General features: G+C 35.5%; 1 protein-coding gene across 3 annotated transcripts; it reads right to left on the minus strand.

Annotated features, from left to right (window-relative positions):
• Nucleotides 1-806: 806 nt before the first annotated feature.
• LOC108203289 (tripeptidyl-peptidase 2) lies at nt 807-19388 on the minus strand. 3 transcript variants are annotated; one of them, XM_017372104.2, is made up of 34 exons: nt 19052-19388; nt 14959-15037; nt 14805-14878; nt 14489-14598; nt 14299-14379; nt 13546-13632; nt 13317-13459; nt 12941-13091; nt 12722-12844; nt 12111-12194; nt 11848-12035; nt 11586-11760; nt 11363-11484; nt 11204-11283; nt 10557-10615; nt 10308-10462; nt 9648-9826; nt 8878-8990; nt 8641-8811; nt 8382-8510; nt 8200-8300; nt 7988-8105; nt 7222-7301; nt 6821-6893; nt 6373-6458; nt 6231-6282; nt 5992-6126; nt 5787-5855; nt 4645-4737; nt 4450-4545; nt 4125-4223; nt 3877-3969; nt 2768-2947; nt 807-1288 (listed from the first exon to the last, which is right to left on the minus strand). In XM_017372104.2, the coding sequence occupies exons 1-34, from the start codon at nt 19350-19352 to the stop codon at nt 1130-1132; spliced, it is 4038 nt and encodes a 1345-aa protein (XP_017227593.1). In that variant the 5' UTR covers nt 19353-19388; the 3' UTR covers nt 807-1129. The 3 variants fall into 3 exon arrangements, with proteins under 3 accessions (XP_017227593.1, XP_017227584.1, XP_063949246.1); XM_017372095.2 differs by having other exon boundaries at nt 6231-6458; nt 19052-19373; XM_064093176.1 differs by lacking the exons at nt 14805-14878; nt 14959-15037; nt 19052-19388 and having other exon boundaries at nt 14299-14401.
• Between the last annotated feature and the right edge of the window lie 1838 nt (nt 19389-21226).

Here is a 21226-nt window from a genome sequence, read left to right on the forward strand (position 1 = left end):
AGTTAAACTTCTTGTGAGAAAGTAGGTAAAGAAACATGATGTAGAGATGGAATGAGCATTCCTTCCAAAACATGTGGGTTAGAATTATAGTTAAAATAGTATGATTGGAATGATTGAAGGAATGAAAAATATATACATTTTCTTTAAGCAACACCATTTTAGAGTACAAAATTCATTCCATTCTCCCTCCATTCCATTCATGCCAAGTGAACACAACCTTAGTGATTTATAAAAATAATGTAAAGAACCACATGAAAAGATAGTTTATAATATTTTATTATAATTTAATAATTTCCATACTCGATAATTTATAAATATCAAAAAAAATTTAACACATAAAATAAAAATTACCTTTTCACTTATAAATAAATTTACGACTTATGAGCCTTGAACCAGGCCGTACATCTAAAATTATGACATGCCCTGTTAGGAAAATCATTGCATTTAACATGTACAACTAGTCATTGAAACTACATCCAAAATATTTGGATGAACTTGGATTTTCGGAATTGCATTTCATTTAAAATTCAAACATCCAAAATAAAACTTAAAACTGTATAAACCTGAAATCTTGAAATAGTAACTCATATTATATCTCTTGAAATTCAGTATCTGAAATAAATTACATGTTAATACAATAGTAACTCAACTAAGTTAGTATTATAATTGTTAATGTAAAATGTGTCTGTGATAATTAAATTTTTAGTAATTGATCTTCACTCACAGAGGCAGCAGCAGAGAAAGTAGACCAGATGCATCAACCTAGCGCAAGTGATAACATTATTTATCTGCATATCAGAGTCGAATGAAATAAATTGTTTAACATTTCCTCACTTGCATTATAACACATTACAATTTAGCAGACTGATCACCATATTCACAATGAGCAGAACCCATTTTTTATTGAAATTCTAAAGCATATTAAAGACACTACAGCTTCAGGAGAAAAAGAATACAGAGAACAGTCTATACTACCTACATAATCTGAGTAGTTTGTAAGCCCCCAACTCTAATGAGGGTAGTTTATGGTTTTGAGGAAAATTTCCTATCGATATTCATAAAGCACAAGGAATTTCCTAACACTAGAGCAAAAACTTTTGCAGTTAATTATCAAAGTGCTAAACAAGCTCTAAAACAGTGGTAGATTAGCGGGAAAACGCACAAACATCCACAGTTTTTCATATGCTACCAGATGGTTCCATCCAATTTCACCAAGCAAGGAGATTCTCAACTCATATAGCTTCTTCTTTGGTGGTTCGCCTGCATCTTGTATAATCTCGTTTACCACCTAATTGAAACAAAAGGTAAAAAATGATGCAACAATCATACATCTACACATTACCAGCACACACGTGACAGATATTTTAACTGTAAACAGTGGTCGACAATTAGGCTATCTGCACAAAGTACTCTTATCACATGTGAGGAACATAACAAAAAAGGATAGGTAAGTTCCAAAGTCTTTCTTGGTAATGTGGAATAGGTCGGGAAATATAACATATATATTAGAAGTAACATAAAGATGAGTTAATTGCATTTCACACCCCTATACTTGGGCCCAAAAACACTTTAGTATACAAACGTTTGGAAATTGCATTTTGCAACCCACTAGTATTTTGGGCGTTTCATTCTGCACCCTTTCCGTCAAACTTAACAGTCGCATTAAAAATTTAAGGGCAATTGAGGCATCAAAAAATATTTAAAATACAAACCCACTAATAGTGGGTTGATTAGACACTAATACATATGGGATGGGATCTTATTCCGTCATTAGCATGATACAAACGGGATTAAATCTAATTCCCAAAAGAAGTTGATTTTGCAAATTATTTCTGCATACACCTTTCTTTATCACCAGAAAGAGATGCTTTCTGACCATGTTCGTATGGATGTTTATTACAATTCCATCTTCAGAAACATATCCCATTTTCTAGATAAGGTGTAAAGCTTCAATCTTTATGTGTAAAGCTATATTCTTTATGTGCATAGGCTGTCATATGTATTTGGTTTACCATGTTATTGATTGTTTTAAGTAAAGTCGGGTAATCGTGTTATACTTGTTCTAGCTTTGGTTGTTTCTTGATTAGTATTGTGTATATTTATGTAATGTACACTCTTTACGTGTGTAGGGAGTCAACGATTAAGTTTAATTGAACTTTACTAGTGTTGCGGAGCTCTGTACATATTTGAAGGTAAAGGGTTTGTTTTGTTTGGTTATTATGTAACTAAATATATTTTAAGTTGGCAGTTATAATTCACTGGTTAGAGTTTAGAATAGGCTCGATTTTGCTAGTTTAGGTACAAGCCTAGTTTGTTTCATGCTCATTCCTGTGATTTCTGTGACAAAGAAACAAAGTTTAGACTATATTAGGGTTAATATACATATATTTAGGGCATATATAGTGTTAAATAGGGAAGAAGATGGTCAAGATATGGTATTCCCGTTTTAACCCCGGCTTAAGTAACGTTAAACATGGACATTTAACAGAGATCGATGGAAAGGGTGCGAAATGCAGAGCACAAAACCAGTGGGTTGCGAAATGCAATTTCCAAAACTTTGCATACTAAAGTGTTTTTGGGCCCAAGTATAGGAGTGTGAAATGCAATTAACTCTATAAAGATAAACAAGAGTGGGATTTCAAGTGTCATACATTTTTCTCCAGTCTCATACGGAAAATATATAATCGTTTGATAGATCTAGCAACATGAAATCTACCAATTCATCAAGAACTAAAACCACTCTTAATAGAAAAGAGTTCAGCAGTACCTTCAGTGCAGTGCCAAGCCTCCGACAACGTCTCTCACGTAATACCAAGAGAGTGCCGTACTTCGAGTTTTTCACTTCAACCCACTTTATTAATTCTTTGAAGTTTTCTTCAAACGAATCTTGCTGAGCATCAGGTTTTGCACCTTCAGTAGCAGCAAGTTCTAAAGTCTTCTCACCCTCCTTTAGTAAACAGAGAATTAGAAGTTAAAAATGAATAACATACACAAACTCAGGACAGAACATGCAAGGTAACTAGAAGGAAAAAAAATCAAGGCACTGAAAGAGACGATTACAATAAATATAAGATTAGCCTTTTAGAGATTTGTACACATTATGTAGCTGGGCCAATAACTTTATTTTCAGTTCAGGAAGGCGTGCTCTATGATTTGGTAATACAGCAACATTAATGTTGTTGATCAGCAAGAAAACTTGCTTACCATCACAAAACATTGGTTCGGAAAGTGTAGTATATAGATTAGGGCTGTACAGAATATGAAAACTAAAAAGCACAGCATTTCTACCCAAACATAATGATGTTTTATTAAACGGTGGAAAGTAAAGGATTTCCGTACAATTCAGGTGTTCAATGACTGTTTAGTATAATACAGAAAAGGAAGGCTCCTTGATAGGGATTCAATATAGTGGAGAGGCTACAGTCTACAAGGATCAAATGTTTCCTTGTTTTGTGAACAGAGTAAGTGAGATCTAGAACTTAACAAGTGATTATTACTTTGTATTACATGATACTGACACCTAACCAGCATCTAAAATCCTTCAAATCAATAAATTATAAGGTGTGCTCCAAAAAATGATGAGCCTAATAATTTATGTAGTGAAACTATTTAAAGAGGCCTTCTGACTTCATAAGTGCAACTTTACAAGCTTCAACAATGGCGAAGTACCAAATCAATAATTGCAAGGTACTTAAGTGCTCAAAAGTGACCACCATCTGTCCTCTATATTCAGCTTCGTATTGGTCAATGGTTTCAAGATTAACAGTCAAGCAATTACTTCTGTACAGGAGATACACACTACTTACAATTGCCATAGATAACACAATTACTTGCAAACAAGACACCCAACTCTTGCAAATAAACTATTAATCATACCTTCATATGTTCAATTTCCAACAAAGCTAATCCTTTTTGGTACAATGCTTCTGCCAACTGGTCCCGTGTGGTCTCCATTCTCTTCTTTGTTTCCTATGAACCAAAGAATAAAACACACAGTGACATAAAACTCTAATAATTCATTTGAGAATTGTTGCTAATCATATTTGAACTAAACTCCTACTCCAACAGCAAAGTTGAAAGAAATAAAAGCACTAAAAAGGCATATGGGAACCCAGAAGACCCACCTCAGCCCCCTCATCATCTGGATCACTTTTAAGGGAAAAATATCTTGCTAATTCATCAGTGTCAATGCTATCAATAACCTCCTTTGCTGCACTTATAACCTGCACAATCATGAGGACATTCAGTGTTGTATTAAATACTACATAAGGAAGTGAAGTGTTTATCTTAATCTGTAAAAGTTGTATTAGCATTAATTAAGAGTGACTATACATTATTGTAAAATGAAGTAAAACACTCTAATCCGGTCATGTTGACTAGTTGACTAGGCGATTTACTCTTGAAGTGGATATCATGGGCATTAGGGATAATTAGATAATTAAGAATCACCTCTTTGTAGTGGTGAACATCATCTTCCACAATCTCCTTGGATAGCACACCCTCTAGTATTTTGGCAAGAAGTGGAGTGTATCTTGGGTACTCTGACTGTTAGGTAAGTGATCATTTTAACATATAATAAACGATAAAGGTATATCACCTAGTTCAGCTACATGCCTCTCTAAATATAATAGCAGCAAATTTTACCTTAAGTGAGCTAGATAACTTCTTCCATTCAGAGTGTTCCTCATCAGTGCTGGGTTTTAGGCTTGCAAGTATCTTTATCTTGGTATCACGAACCTGAGAACAGACGTCGTCATAAATAACAGTGTTTCATACGTGACTTTTAAACAACATCCAAGACGAGGATGGCAATAGAAACTAGAAAGGAATCAGATAATAGGCAACGTCATTTAATGAGTCATGAAACAGATGTATATGCGCCTCTACAGCTCTACATAATTAATTAATTCCCTGCTAGTGTGAAGTTTCAATAGTTAAGTTTATGAATTCAGTTGACTATGATTTCAGTTCTGAGCCCCCTCGTTTTCCAGAGGGGGCATATGGGTGTTCCGCATAGCGAGTTCCCATTCAAAACTGTCCAAACAAATTGACCAAACTTTGATTATATTTAGAGGCTATGAATTTTGATGCTCAATTATGGTGACTATATGTGTTTCCCATAGTTTGACCAAAACTTCCAACCAAACTAAAAATTGCAGAATATAGAGGAAGCACGAGTGAAAAAGAGAAAACAATAATTAGCAAAAAGAAAAGAGAAAACAAGAAAAACTATTTATAACTTCTTCCAGATACCTACCTCTTTCTGTCAACTATAGTTGAGTCACCACCATGAAACATGAAAAGAGAAACGTGACGAGAAGAGAATGTAAAATATTTTACTGCATCAATTTGGTGCAGACAGGAATTAAGGTGTCCATAACAAATGGAACCCCTGATATAAAATAATTAAGATAACCTTTATAACTATGAAGATATGTTCACCATAGAGTACTGTAAGTTAAGGAAATTATTACTTACCCAACTAGACCTCTTTTTTTAACACTTGACATTATTAATAAGGAACCTTTTTCGAATAGTGTGCACACCGAATACCAAAGTCACCAAGAAATTAGAGAGTGCGAGTAATACACCAATTACACGTATCACATATGAAAACAAATGGCAAAAGAACAGATTCAACACTGCCCAAATAATCCATGGTGTGACCACAGTCATCACAATGATCCGTATGATTTAATGCCATAAATTTGCATGCAAATTAGTCTACTAGATATCATCACAAATGAATTTTCAGATTAAGGCATTCTCTTTCAATTTTCAGATACCTCTTCTTCCAACCGCTCACATACACTTTTTCTTTCACTCGCAGAACGTCTTTCTTTAACATCTTCAGGCTGTTAATCAGAAAAAAAAAAAAAAATCCACACAGTAGGAAAAGTATGAAGTGAGACAACCATATACGCAAACTTTATTAAGTGAGGTGGCTATATTATGTACAAGTATATGCCAAACAATAGTTATGGTGGTAACCTTATTTGGAGGGACATTGTAAGAGACCAGATAAGATACAGGATTTTTAGTTGGATTTTTTTCTTCATTTTGAACCCCAAAAGACAACTTTCCATACGAAATAGCTCCTAACAATACAGATCCTTCAGGAGTGTTCTGCAGTAGAATAAACACTAATCACCTACTTGATTCTTCCACCTCAATACAACATTCCAAAATCATGACAAAAGTCGAGAAAAGAAGATATAGTGGTTAGGCACCTTGGGGAGCTTCTCTTTTGTAGGAGGGCCAACATAAAATGCTTCTTTCCCTCTACCATAACCATACAAATGAAGGTCAATATGCACAGATATAATATGTGTGTGAATATATTGAATGAAAGAGAATAATAGATGAGCATACCCCGGAACTAAAACTGAGGACTTAAAGCTACCATTACTTGTCAGAGGACCATCTGGTTGGATGTAAAAGCTTAATGGAATTGCATCCTGGGTCAGAAATTAACTGAATTTAAGCGCTCAATCTAAAATTATCTGTAATAATGGTGTAGATATTGGATCACAAAAGAAAAATATATGAACGATATATAAATGGAAATGTGATTTTCTCTGTATCTGAAAGAAGGTTCCATCACATGTTTTTTAAGAATCACCGGGGATGAAATCATTCAAAAAGTTAAATAATCATAACTCCAGGACTCTGAATGTTAATGATGTAATCAAAAGCTTGTAACAAAGCCAACTCCATTGGATAATTGATAATTGACGGTCAAAAGAAATTTAGTTATTAGCAACATGTGAAAGACTGCCCTAGATCTTACTGAATATCAAAAAAGCCATAAGACATCTACCTTCTCATCCAAACTTCTTTCAACGAACAAAACTAGTTGCCTCATTTTCTCCAGGTACTGAACATTATCGTGCCTGCATCACGATAGGTAACAAAATTTAATACTTAGTAAAACAAAAAGTTATAAAAGAACGGTTGTTTGTCCTCAAAAGTTTGACTAAATGAATGGCTGCAGTTCATACTGAGAGTGTTAATGTGGAATAGCAAAATTAATTTTGCTACTTATGATCCCTTTTTTAATTAAAAGATTAAAGGTATAAATTAATTCAAAAGATACTGATATTAGGTACAGATATCATAAAATCAGGTTTAGAAAAAATTAAAGTATCTAGTATATAGAAAATGCTTCCTTGGCAAGATATTATGAATTACTTCATGAAAATCGACAGGAAAATGACATACCTCAAATATAATTGCAAGGTATAGTCGCCCTTTGGAAGCTTAGTAGATTTTGGATAAACATCACCCATTCCATGTACACGCTTAGATTTAATAATAAAATGAAAGAACATTAAAAGGATCCACCAGAACAGACTAACAAATAACATGCAATCATGGATTTAAATCATATATCACAGAATTAAGACGCGATAACAGTTCGTTTACTTTCCAAGAAATCCATCCGGAATTACACTCGAATGTCTATGTTCTTATCTACCTCAAATAACAAAAAGTAAACCAAAATTTGGCTGCCCTGTAAGGTACACTATAGCTATTAATTACAGGTTTGGAGATATATTTTTACGATATATGCAACTTCCAACATTTTATCAATGTCTATATTCGTTTCCACTCGGAGGTAAATATAGCAAATCATAGAGTTCAGGTTTCATTCATACTATATAGCAGAAGACAAATCCTTACATAATAACAAATATCCTCACAGGCACATACTATTGTAGCAGGGGTATAATATTTTATTTCTGCTGCAGTTGCATACTAATCTTCTCAGAGTAACTGTATTCAGAATCTTAAGAGGCACTCTAAACAGCTACAATAACAAGGAAAAGTTAAACATAAGATATGTTCCATAGAAGAGAAATATATGAAAAAATATACAGTCAGCAAATCAAGCGTGACAGAAGTAACTTGCAGGAAAATTCTAAATGACAGGGAATTTTATTTTATTTTTTTAAATGAAGTGTTGAGGGGGGAACATATGAAGTACCTTATTTGTATCTGAGATCATATAAAACTGAGACTCGAACTTGTTATCATATATCCGATTATTAAGCAAGGGAATTTGTGGCTGCAAATTAGCTCCGGCTTCTAATTTGAATTTGTAACTGCAGCACAAATAGTAAAACAGTAAATTTAGATGATATATATAACATTTTCTTTATTGAAACAATAATATTGTTAATGTGGTAAAGAACATACGTTAACGTCAATGCCAGTGTTTGCTTTCCAGAAGGTAGTCTATCCCTGTCGGCTGTAAGAGCGTGCAATTTTGCATCAACAGGACGATATGGAACTCTTATCTGCAAAGTTGGACAAAAATAAATGAAACATTGCTAGCTTGCAGGTTTTAATATTAATATATGTAATTAAATCTATCACACCTTATTAAGAACTGCGGCTGGAACAAGTGTCTCTGATGAGAGAAGAGCCTGGGCATCAATTCTAACAGGCGCTTCACTTCCATCAAGTACTACTTCGTCTTTATTGATATTGATCCCATGGAAAGCAATCTAACAGCATACCAAGGACAACATATTATGATGATGATTACATGTTGACTCATTAAAGCATTGACAGCTCTGAATCCATATGGAGGATGAGTTCAGCTCTAGAAGACAGAAGATGGTTGATTAAAAATACCTCAAAATCAGCAACAGTGATTTCATTACTTCCTAAACCACTCGACCAAAATTGAGAGATTGCCAATTCCATTGTTCGCCCACTCTCCACTGGAAAGGCAAAGCTCTTGGCAGAAGGAGATGAGAACGTAACAACAGTTTCCCACTTCATAGGTCTTTGCAGGGGAGAGATCTGGAGGAAGCAAAATTATGTCACTGAAAACATATATGAAGTTATTTAGCATTAAGATTATTCTACCTGAACAGTGTCAATGAAAAATCTCCTAGCAGTGTCAAAGCCTGAAGTGCGCATGGTTGTCTCAACCCAACTAGCACCTTGTGGTACCTCGATATATTTCCGTACAATATTTCCTGTTTAACCAGAAATCCAGAGAAAACAAAATATATTAGGGACATTGTCTTTCCAAGACAGACTCAATTGTCTTTTCGACAATTTATATTTGATACATTTAAAGCAAAGGAGGTCCCCCGGAAAACATATAAAGAGAGACAAGAATGATTAGATGCAACATGTTATCCGTTCGTTAACAGGTAATGACTTTTCCAATGTATTTTCAGATTTTGAACATATCCAATTTATTTTCAGAAAGCAAGTTCTAGTAACACGTTGCCATAGTGCAATATATATCAGGGACATAAGCTGACATCATTTTCCCAGCCTATAATATATATACTTTCAGGTTCAAAAACAATTCATTAGTATCCTGCACTTCAGATATAAATTATAAAAACTAAAAAAAATTACAGTGTTAATATTAGTTCCTCCTTTGAACAAAGTCGTGTCACATTCCTTCAATGTTTTTTAATTTCATATTTGCACCAACATTTACCCCAATGATATGTTCTATTAGAGAACTAGAAACACTAGAATAAAGATATATATCGAAATCTGGTTCCCGATTACTTTAATTTTTTCAACGACGGTAGACTCCTTCAGAAAAAAAAGGGTCCTTGGAATGGGTTAGATAACTATATCTAATACAATAATGCCAGAGATCACTACTTTACCTGGTACAAAGGACATTCCAGTAAATGATATCAGTGGAGGCCGGCTTCTCACAGATGTTGGCTTTGTAATAGTTACAGGAATTCTAAAAAGGGGACCACGCCATGGTGCATTGGTGTCGATTCCGTAAATTTCATAATAGTGTAGCCCATCGCTAAGTTTTGTTGGATCTACAACTATGCTGTCAAAGGGATGTAAACATGTTATGATCTATAAAAATTATAGGAATAATAAACACTGAATTAGAAGACTATGAATGCTTATGAGGTTGTGCCTCTTAGTGAGTATGTGTACTTGTTTGAAAGTGAGATACGTGCCTTGTAAGGTAGACAAACAGAAAGTGCTATAATTACACATGACTACATCTACATGAGTACACAACCATAAATGAAAACCCTTTAAAGCATTTCATGGAAGTTGCACCACAGGAAGATGAATAGCTTTGAATCAAATTTACATATTTGCTTCCAAGCTAAAAAGACTAGTGTGAGCACAGAAAAAGTGTTGGAGGGCAAGCCAACATAAATACTTATGGTATATATCTGATCATGGCTTATAAGCTTTTCGAAGGGGGGAAAATAAGAACTAGACAGTAAAGTGGCTGTAATGGCATGTATAAATTATTTTGACATTCAGAAATACAGAAAGCAACACCAACTAACTTGAAGGTACGCCCATTATGAGTGAGGAGGAGGAAATCAGGAGCTTTCACCACTGCCTCTCCAGTTGAATGTAGTTCTATACACTCCTCAAAGGGAACTAGTTGTTCCATATTACTAGCATCATCATGGAATGTTGGATCAACTTGCACTGTCCACTGAAAACCAGATCATGTCGGCCACTATGAGACATGTAAACATACTAAAACCAGAACAAAAATTAAACTATAATTGGGTGTTCCATCGCCTAACCTCTGTAGATTGATGACAATAGGAAGAGTCCCTCAGGTAGATACCTCGTGAAGTTGGGCCTATAACAAAATAAGTAAAAATATCACAATCATTCGGCTTGCAGCCCACATCAATTGAGCTAAAGTTGTAAAATTGTACACAGCTTTAGAAACATTAATTTAGATAGGTTGCATTGTTAAAGCTTCTCAAGCGTATAGATTGCCTCAAAGTGTTTAAAGAAATAATTAAACATGTAATACCTTCAACAATCTTGAATAATAAAAACCAGTAGAGTAAATAAATAATAGTAATAATTAATAAGAACAGAAACAATACAAATCTAAATATAAGATAACTTCAATAATCTAGAATAATAAAAAAAATAGCAGAGTAAACATTAAAACTCAGTAACAATATATAATAGTAATAATTGATAATAATTAAAGATAGATATAGAGAGGTTTCAATCCTGATGATAATGCACAGTACATTTTGTAAATGAACAGATCCGCATACAAGGGTAATATTATTGCATGATGACCTTACAATTAACCTACAATATCGCAGGGTTTGGGTGTGTCTATGCTACTGTAATTGGTTTTTGGCTGGTTCATTGATTGCCTGAAAACCCATCCATGCACACAAAGGGAGGAGTAAATTAAACTTACTTGTTTTACCAACTTGATTGATCTTTATCTTATACCAAACACAGGGAATATCATGTGACTTCTGAAGGTATTCATGTGCTCTGTAATGCAATAAACTCATTAGAATATTCTCTGATTTCCATTTGGTTATTTTAAGGAGAGGAAATTGAAAAACGTAACTTGTCAACTTGCATAAGCCCTTGTCCAGCTGTTAGTTTATCCTCGGGCAAACCCCCTACAGGAATGGCGGTATTCTCAAGTGCCCTTCGTACAGTGTAAGGGCTAACAAGAATTCCCGTAGCCTGTAAAACAAAAAGATTAATTAGTCAAAAGATTAAACACCAAATAGAGAGGATAAACAAATTTCCAAGTAAAATCTAAGAGGTGAAAGCATAACAGTAACCTTCATTGCACTGACAAGCAATGCTATTCCTCCACAGGCGGATGGAGAAGACATAGATGTTCCATTCATCAACATGCGCTTTTGAAGGGTCCATGTTGGAACGGGAGCAACAGCTCCACCAGGAGCACTCACACTAACACCAAGATCACCATCAGCAGTCGGTCCTCGGCTAGACCTGCATCCATTTTAGATAACGTATGTGAGCTACACTCAGACCAGATTTAGTATCATCAACAGTAGCCCATAGAGATGATGATCATACCATGTGTATTCAAGCCCTTCAGAAGGAGGCTCAACTACAGCATGAGCACCAGCAGCCATGGCAGGGGAGACATAAGCACCAATTCCTATTATGCTTGAAGTGGTACCACCAGGTGCACCTACAGTGGTCAATGCTGGTCCATTGTTCCCAGCACTACTAACAAATATTACACGATACTTATTCACCACCTAAATATATCAGATGATGTTAGGGAGAACCCGTGGGGAAAAAAAACAGATACAATTGTGAGCTTTGCAATTTACCTCATCAACAAGGTCAACAAAGCGGCCATAATCTGGAAGTAATGTAGCTTCTCCATAACTCATGTTGATAAGGTCACATTTGTGCTGGAAGGATACATATTGACATTATTAGATGTGTTATGAAATTGCAAAACCAATTTTTACCATCTATTTTTTTCAAAAATATCATGGTATATTCAAGTTATTACATGATGCAGTGAAACAGAATAGGTGAAAATAGAGGATTTGCGGAGAACTACAAAGATAGTAAACTAACACGAGGTGATCCTTGCAAAAGATGTTACCTGTGTATCATAAAGCATTACAGTTCTACACAAAAACATTGTCTGAGATAAATTTAAAGAGAACATATCACTCTGTGACTACAGATTGCACAAAATTTACACTTTTAATTTGGACCTTTCTGCGATACTTTCGTCCTTGCTACTTAGGTTTTGAGGTAAAACTTTAACCTCCATTAAAATTAGTATTTCTTCACACACAAAAAACAAAAAGTTTACTTCTCAGAAGTCATGAAAAACCAAAAATAAGATATCAATCCGCAAGCATTTTAAGTCCTGTTGTTTACCAAAGCTTTGAAGATAAAATACTTTACAAGAAGAAAGACAAACCTCCACAACAGCAATTAGTGCTCTAGTCAAGCCAGTTCCTGTTTCCATTGAACCCAACCGTGAGTCACCTATTTTACATGAAATTATCTGTGCCCCGGGTGCAACTCCATTTAGCAAAGGTTCCTATATACACTCATGATGTTGTCATACTTTAAGAGGTAAAATTGTCATGTACCGTAAATAATAGCTCATAATCTTCATATTTTCACGTTGTCTAACCTTTGGGTGAAAAGCAGAAGCGATGCCAGCAACATGTGTGCCATGGGGGGAGCTATCTGTAACAATACTTACAATATTCCCTTCATTGTAAACATTGGCAACGAATGAACAAGCATCTAGTTTGCTAAAAATGCCATATTTTCGTTCAGTCCTGTAAGATTACTTCCCATAAGTCGGTTAAAATAGTACGACCAAGAAGAAATTGATAGTTATGACTAAATATAAATATAATTTTATGACAAATAAGAGGGGGCAGCATCATGGACTGCATTCATAAAGCAAATCAAACTATGTGATGTCAGTGCCTAGTCATTATAAGAAAACCTAAGTGAGTTGAATTCGATTCAAAATTTATCTAGGATGTAAGCGAAAATACTTGTAATTGGTGAGGGGAATGAAGTTAGCAAGTTTTCCACACTCTGGATCATCCTCAAGAGTCTGTGTATCGACGGCAACCCTCCATAACTCCCCATCATGCCAAACAACAACATCAACTACAGGACCATTGTCATCATAGCTCTGGATGATTTGGAAATAATTTATGACACTTGTGAGATTAAAAAAAGAGAAGGAGAGAGGGAAAGTTAAACGTTCTGCTTACTAACATCGGCTTGCTTTCGCAGAAAATCAACTCTATCTTGCAGATCTTCACGAACTTTTTTTAAGTTTGCATCATCAGTGCTTGAGTGTTTCTGCAAACAAGGAATCGAAAAATCATATGCTGAGGATAGATTAAATAATGTGAGCCATAACCTGCTTGCTTAGAACGATCTTAGTATCATGTCCCTTCGCTACTTAGAAGTTACAACAAAACTGGAAAGAAACAGGACCAACGACAAGAATACACTCACGCGCTAAACATCTAATTTTGGATGTGTAATGTGTTATTTTTTTGTGGCAAAAAAAAAACACATTACACATCCAATTACCTTTTCAGTCAAATAGTAACATTCTTATTAGTACACTGTCCACAAGTGTGTTATCTATGACGAAACCCATACAAAATTGAGTCAAAGCAAGGCTCGAAAATCCGAGTTTTATCATTCAGAACAAAGGTATGAAGAATTAACAGACTGCCAAAACCTTTGGGCACAATTCTATATTCTTCTGTCTAAATATCAAAACCAAATGCAACTACAAAAGTATTTACTAAAAAACTGCAAAAGCAGTCACAATAAAAAAAGAGAACGTATTTTGAGCATAGCAAAAGTCAGGATAATAAAATAGAGAACAAGTTATTTTAATTTTTTTGCCAATCTTTTTGACAATTTACAGGCTGGGCTATCGACACTATTGATGTCTAAATTCGAAGTTCATTGCAGAATATGATAAATTTTCATCATCAAAGATTTAGATACCTTATCATGTTCGTCAAGATTCTTCACGGCATCAGCTATGGCTTCCTGGTTTTTCTCATCCCATTTCTTCTTTATTTCTTTCTGCAGAGGAAAATACATGTAACTTTTGTATATGTTAGTCTGATAAGAATATCTGTCAATGAGTGTTTTAATTGAAATCTCTGGTGTCAATTATCGTTGAATTCCTCACCTTCAATCGACTAGTCAATGTATCTGTAAAAAGTTCATAGACTAGTTTATAGCCAACATGCCATTCACCGGTAGGATTCTTCCACGAAGAATTTACAACAAGAGATGCACCTAAAATTGAAAGGGAAAACATCAAGTATCCTTCAGAAAATATGAAGCCAAATGTCGTCTTATAATCCCATTGTAACTATTTCATGGAAATGTTTGTAACTATTTCATGGAAATGTCTTGGTTATGAAACCCGTTAAGATATAATGAGTGCTTTAGTATTACATTGTCCTTTATCACATTTAGAAACAATATATCATAGGGCATACCTGAACCTCCACGAATACAACAATTTGCATCAGCTTTTACTACAGTTGAGGTATCAATATCTCCACTTCCGGTACTAAAAGATAGAAAAACACTTAAGATCACTGATATTTACTTTAATTTATACACTAAGATAAAAGTCCCCCAAACATATACCAATCAAGAACATCCAGAATTTTTGGCTTCCCATCTGAGGTGACCTGTAACCCCGCGGCAGCAGGATCCACTCCAGAATCTAGAAAACAATGATTATGGGTATTATCAATCACAAAGTTGCAAAATTGTTTGGCAGACAAACCAAATCCATTTTTGAGCAATATAAAGCAGCACCCAAAGTAATCCACAACTTTGATCATACTAACCATATTAATACACAAAAGTAGGTGCAAGTTATCTGCTCTACAAACACAGAGTCAAAACAAACATGTATTGTTGACTTAAATTTGTGACCATTGACATAGTATTTCATATTTGTAATAAAAACCAATCACAGAATGAGTAACCAAACAGGAGCGAATTAGCATTACTTCACAATTTATAATATGCTCTTTCATGTGACAAAAGATATCCTTCTTCCCCTTCACGAATAATAAAGAGACTTTTGTCTTAGTTTAGTACTCCCTCCAACCCAAAATAGATGAGCTCGTGACTTTGGGCACAAATGTTAAAGTGCATTGACCACATGTGGTCAAAAAGGAAATTACAAAAATAATCTGCGGAGGTATGTGGTCAATGCACTTTAACATGTGTGCCCAAAGTCAACTAGCTCATCTATATGGGATTGAGGAGTACTTTCTAAAAGCCCGTGATACCCCCAACACATGCAATGATAGTCAATGCAGTCCCAACATTTATTGATACATTTCAGACATTTATTTATCGGATAGACAAAGCTCCATACTCGCAGTAAAAAACACACAAACAGTTGATAAAAATAAATACAAACTATAAGAAATTGAACATAAAGTACCGAAGAGCAATTAAACATGATGTTGATTATAGCTTCTCATATATATGTAGCTCCATACACACAGTAAAAAACAAAAAAACAGTTGACAAAAAAAGATACAAACAATACAAAAAGATGAAAAAGAGTACTAAAGATCGTACTTAATCAGCTCAGAGATTATAATCACAGCTCCATAAACACAGTATGACACGCATAATCACAGCTGAAAAAATATATATACAAACATCACAGCTCCATAAACACAGTAAACCACACAGAAAAGCAATCAGAAGTCTATACACACAGTAAAACACCACAAGCAGTTGAAAAAAATAGATAGACTACACAAACACGACAAAGACAACCAAATTAGCAATCGCAGCTCCATACACACAGCACGACACACACAAACACAGTTGACAATATATATGATAGTACCCCGCTTCCGCATATCAGTTAAGCCCGGCTCTGCAGTATCATTTACCCGGCTCTGCAATGTTTTTAACTATTATAATATATACATGATACCCGCTTCCGCATATTAGTTAAGCCCGGCTCTGCAGTATCATTTACCCGGCTCTGCAATGTTTTTAACTATTATAATATACATTTTATCACACAAATTAGGTGGCAAGAAGATGACAGGTCGAGATGGGCATTCCTTATAAAGGTGATAGTATCATTCTTTGTCACACACACACACTCTCCTATACACTTATTCTCTCTATCATTTCTTGATAAAAGATTCCCATTCTTACACCGGAGGTGCTTGACGGCCACCACCCCCGGTCAGGCATTGTTTTGCAGGTTCCCCACCAATCAACAGCGTCAAACAGCAGAGTTCAAGCAGGCCAGCGAGAACCGAAGCCATACATATTTGGACTTATCATTTGGCGCGCCAGGAAGGGGGTGGTTGTAGACATTTCTCTCCCGTACCTTGAGACCGACCCTTTCTCCTAGAAGGAGGAACGAACCTCCGATCTCGTGGGTCGCGGCCCCAGAATCTAAGTCTGGTCTATGGACACCAGAAAGGTGGAGATCTGTCCAAGAAGCACCCAAGGGAAGGGGTCGATCTGTTTCGATAATAGCAGAAAAAGAAAAGAGATTACAAGCTCACAAAGTTTTAGATCTAGTGAAAGTCAACTCACCTTACAGCTCACTACAACAAAACTCATTACATATGTGATAAGTTTTTGAAGATTTTATAGGGGGTTTGTAAAAGATCTTACCAAAAGATGATTTTGTGCCCCACTCGTGTTCGACTCAGCAACTCAACTTCGACTCAGTATCTTGACTTCACTCAGGAATTCGTTTCGACTAATCTCGGCAAGTAATCAGATCTATCATGGAGTAAGCTTGCACATATGGACTTTCTGCCCAACTCGGTAAACTCGGCAATGTGTCCGAGCTCAACTCGCTGAGCCATCAATTGAGTCAGCTAGTCGCATACAGTGGCTTATTTTGGATATTTTAATATTCTATGGTAAGGAATGTGTGCATAAGTCCCACATCTCAGGTATAATTCTGAAAGACTGCATAAGAAGTGATTAATCAATTACTATTACAGTGTAAGGATCTACCTGGTTCATGCTCAATTTCAACCTGGAAACTCCCACCGTCGGTGCCCTTTTAATATTACTAGCATCTTCACACATACTTTTCGAAATTAGCTTATGAGCTCTTAAATTTGATGTATTATCCGTCAAGATGCATATCCTTTGCCATGGACTACACACTTCCTGAGCCCGTGGGCATTGGTCTATCTGCTTTGAACTCACACTTGCAATGATAACACAACTTGGAGCACTACTGTTCATTTTTGTTTTCTTTTTCATTCCCCTAATATTCAAGATTAGTCACATGTCACTCTATTTGATTACCCTGGAGATTTATATGCTTCAAAATATTGCGCTAAGCCTTAAGTTTTTGTGGGTATTATTTTTTGTCATTAAAGTAAATACGACATATTAGGAATACTTATCTGTTTCATATTCTTAAATTGTCTATGCTAGCAACTGAACTCAACTATATCGGTTGGAATGCTGACTTAACAGAGTATATAGATTAAACGACACGCGATTGGTAATTTAATGATACAAAGCTGCGGAGAAGTATACAATTTAGAGTGCTTTCAGGCTCCAAATTTTTAGTAATCTGTTTTCAGTTTTCACAGAGGACAAGAGGCCAAACTTGTTTCCCAGAGTCTTAAAATCTCCATGCCACTAGCTACGTAAGATTATTCCTTATGAATGATTTTACATTAGAATATGAAAGAATTATAGTGCAGAGATTAAAATCCAGAAGTGGTTCACAAAAATTGGACAAGCTTGGGAAAGGCCTGCTAATATGTTTTATCTTAAAATTTACAAAATCACATGATATACCCAAAATGATAAATTACATTGTCCTCATTATTGATTTAAAGTGGCATCACAATATTCTGATTACATGTCTAGCACCTTGTATGACACTATGCTCATGTACTTAGTTAACAATTCTGATAAGTACTTATGTATTAACCTATATTTTGCTATATTTATTTTCACATTGTCATTTCTTAACTCATGAAACAATTTCCATTACTCGCTATAGAGTGTCATGATGCATTTTATGATCGCTTCATCGCAACTGCAACATTCTAAGATCTTGATAGTGGCCATTTTAATACACAGTCACTATTCTTATTTACTCAAGCACCCTCAGGCCTCAACTAATTTGTTGATGTTAATATGTCATACGATCATTTTCTAACCGACTGGACAGTGTCATACCAGTTTAGTCCCAAGTATCTACAGACAAATGAGATGACGTTAGCCTAGAATCTACAGTTGTTTTGTGCTTACAATTCCAGGTCCCCAGGAGCCCCGTCCTGTACTCTGGATCTCTCTTAAGCAGTCATGCAACACATACAAATTCCCGGGGCAGCCTAATGCTTATGAAAGTTGCATGATTTGACAGCTAGTCTCGACTAAATGACGCCTCCATACACACAGTAAAACACACACAAGCAGTTGAAAGATAGACTACACAAACATGACATAGACAACAAATAAGCAATCGCAGCTCCATACACACGGTACGACACACATAGTTGACAAAATATATATACAAACATCACAGCTCCATACACAAAGTAACAACACAGAGCAGCAATCTCAGCTCCATAGCACGGTTAAAAACACACAACAGCAATCGAGCTCCATACACACAGTAAAACGCACACAGAAGCAATCACAGCTCCATACACACAGTGAACACACACAGTTGACAAAAAAATTAGATAGAAAGTAGAGAGAGTACCGAAAATAGCAATGAGAACGCCACGGCCGTCGAACTCGGGGTGCGACTCAACGAATCGATCGGCGGCGATCTCTTTCTTCGGCATCAGCGAAGCCAGAAACGTCGATTTATTCAGCTTCGAGTTGCGCACAGCTCCGTTGTCTTCAACCGATGAATTCAAAGGCATTGCCCTGATTTTACTGCTACTAGGACTACACTTATTGTTTCTCTCTCTAGAACTCTGAATCAGTAGAGGTATGAGCGAAGGAGGAGAGAGAAAGGGCGGAAATGTATATGTTGATGTTATCCGATTATATAACATGATTGCTAGATGCACTCAAATTTTCCTTTCTGTATTGATTCATAATCGATAAAATAACATTTCTTATAAACTAATGTTTGAGAATAATTTTCTTAGTACGTACAATAAAGATATTATATTTTATAATTTGATAAGTTAATAGCCCCAATCAATTAATAAAATATTTTTCTACTAATAATTCACAAAAATGTATTACTCCCTCCGTCCCTTTTTATTTGTCCATTTTGGAAAAAAAAACACATACCAAGAAATAATTGATTGTATAAACTTTTTCATTAAATACCTCTAATTAATATCTTGAAAATGGTGGAATACCCCTACTTTATGTCTTGATAACATGAATTCAACCAAATTTTAAATAAGTCAAGCTTTGAAAATTGAAATTATGGAGATATATTTGAAAAACTATCATAAAATTAGTTTTGAAAGTATAAATGGACAGATAAATAGGGACAAATTTTTACTTCCAAAGTGGACAGATAAATAGGGACGGAGGGAGTATTACTTATTATAAAGTTTATATATATTTTATAAACTCATAACATTTTTACTTTTACTAAAATCAGAGAGAGTACTACTCTAATAAAAACCTCCTTGTTCTACAAACTACAAACTCACCTCAAGTATCATTAAATTCTAAAGCACATATCACTAATATCAAGGGTTAATTATCAAATTGGACACTCATTTCACACCGGTATATCATTCGGGGCACTCTCGAATTTTAGATCTCATTTGAAACACCGTTTTCAGAAATTGTATCAGTCTTAAAAATAAAATGCTAAATTCGAAAACAAATCGACAGTTTAAGAAGTGTTACTCATGGGGCTTTAACACGGTAGGCTATAGAGATTATTTAGGTACAATTAATTGAATTTCTGCATCCAAAAAATGGGTAAAATTGATGGAGGAAAAGATAGGTTATGAAGAACCCTAATCATACATATATAGCCATTTTTTGGACGCAGAAATTCAATTAATCGTACGTACATATTCTCTATAGCCTACTGTGTTAAATCCCCATGAGTAACACATCTCAAACTGTCGATTTGTTTTTGAATTTAACTTTTTACTTTTAAGACTGATACAATTTCTGAAAACAGTGTTTCAAATGAGACTAAAAATTCGAGAGTGCCCCGGATGATATATTGATGTGAAGTGAGTGCCCAATTTGATAATTAACCCCTAATATCAACACCTCCTTCTCTATCTTCCCCGCCATCTCCATCTTCACCTCCACCTCCACCTCCATCTCTGCCACTTCCACCCCCGCCTCTACCTCCTCTTCCACCGCTCCTTCACCTCCTCCGCTGTCGCCTCCTCTCCTCCGTCTCTTTCACCTCCACTGCCGTCTTTTAATTGCAACCCCAATTGTCTTCCACAACTCCGGCGAAGCTACGCCGCCTAAAACCACAGTTTCATCCCTTTGTCTCCCTCCTCCGCCTCCTCTACCGCCCCACTTTTGCTTCGCTACATCCCCCCCCCATGCTCCCGTCCCTCCATGTCCACCTCCTCCGCTATCTCCACTGTCGTTATTACTCCCAGAATCGATAACAAGTACAGATCTAAGCACAGATCTGGAGGTTTCGCTGACTCACCAATTTTTACAACACAAATCACTAAATTCTAAAGAGAATATCACTAAATTGTATTGAGAATATCACTAACTTGTATTGGTTTCTAGTTTTTATTTTAAGGGTGGTTTTTATTTGATAATGAGCCTATCTATCTATATAATAGTTTTTGATGCGTGATATGTACAATGATACCATGCCTAAACAAATGACCCCTGCTTTCGTTCTATTTGCAAAAATTTCACCACTTCCTCCATCTGTTGCATGTGTTCAATCTTTGTCTGGAAAAAAAAGCAAATG

The sequence above is a fragment of the Daucus carota genome, chromosome 1 (genome assembly GCF_001625215.2).
Source record: "Daucus carota subsp. sativus chromosome 1, DH1 v3.0, whole genome shotgun sequence".
Taxonomy (NCBI): domain Eukaryota; kingdom Viridiplantae; phylum Streptophyta; class Magnoliopsida; order Apiales; family Apiaceae; genus Daucus; species Daucus carota.

What these genes read in the sequence shown, in the direction of transcription:
- LOC108203289 (XM_017372095.2), bottom strand. Translation starts at nt 19,352, where the DNA reads ATGTTATATAATCGGATAACATCAACATATACATTTCCGCCCTTTCTC. An exon ending in GAAGGGCTTGAATACACATG is followed by an intron (nt 11,761 to 11,847) that starts GTATGATCATCA and finishes AAATGGATGCAG; the next exon opens with GTCTAGCCGAGGACCGACTG. An exon ending in AAAGAAGTTTGGATGAGAAG is followed by an intron (nt 6,459 to 6,820) that starts GTAGATGTCTTA and finishes TTTCTGACCCAG; the next exon opens with GATGCAATTCCATTAAGCTT.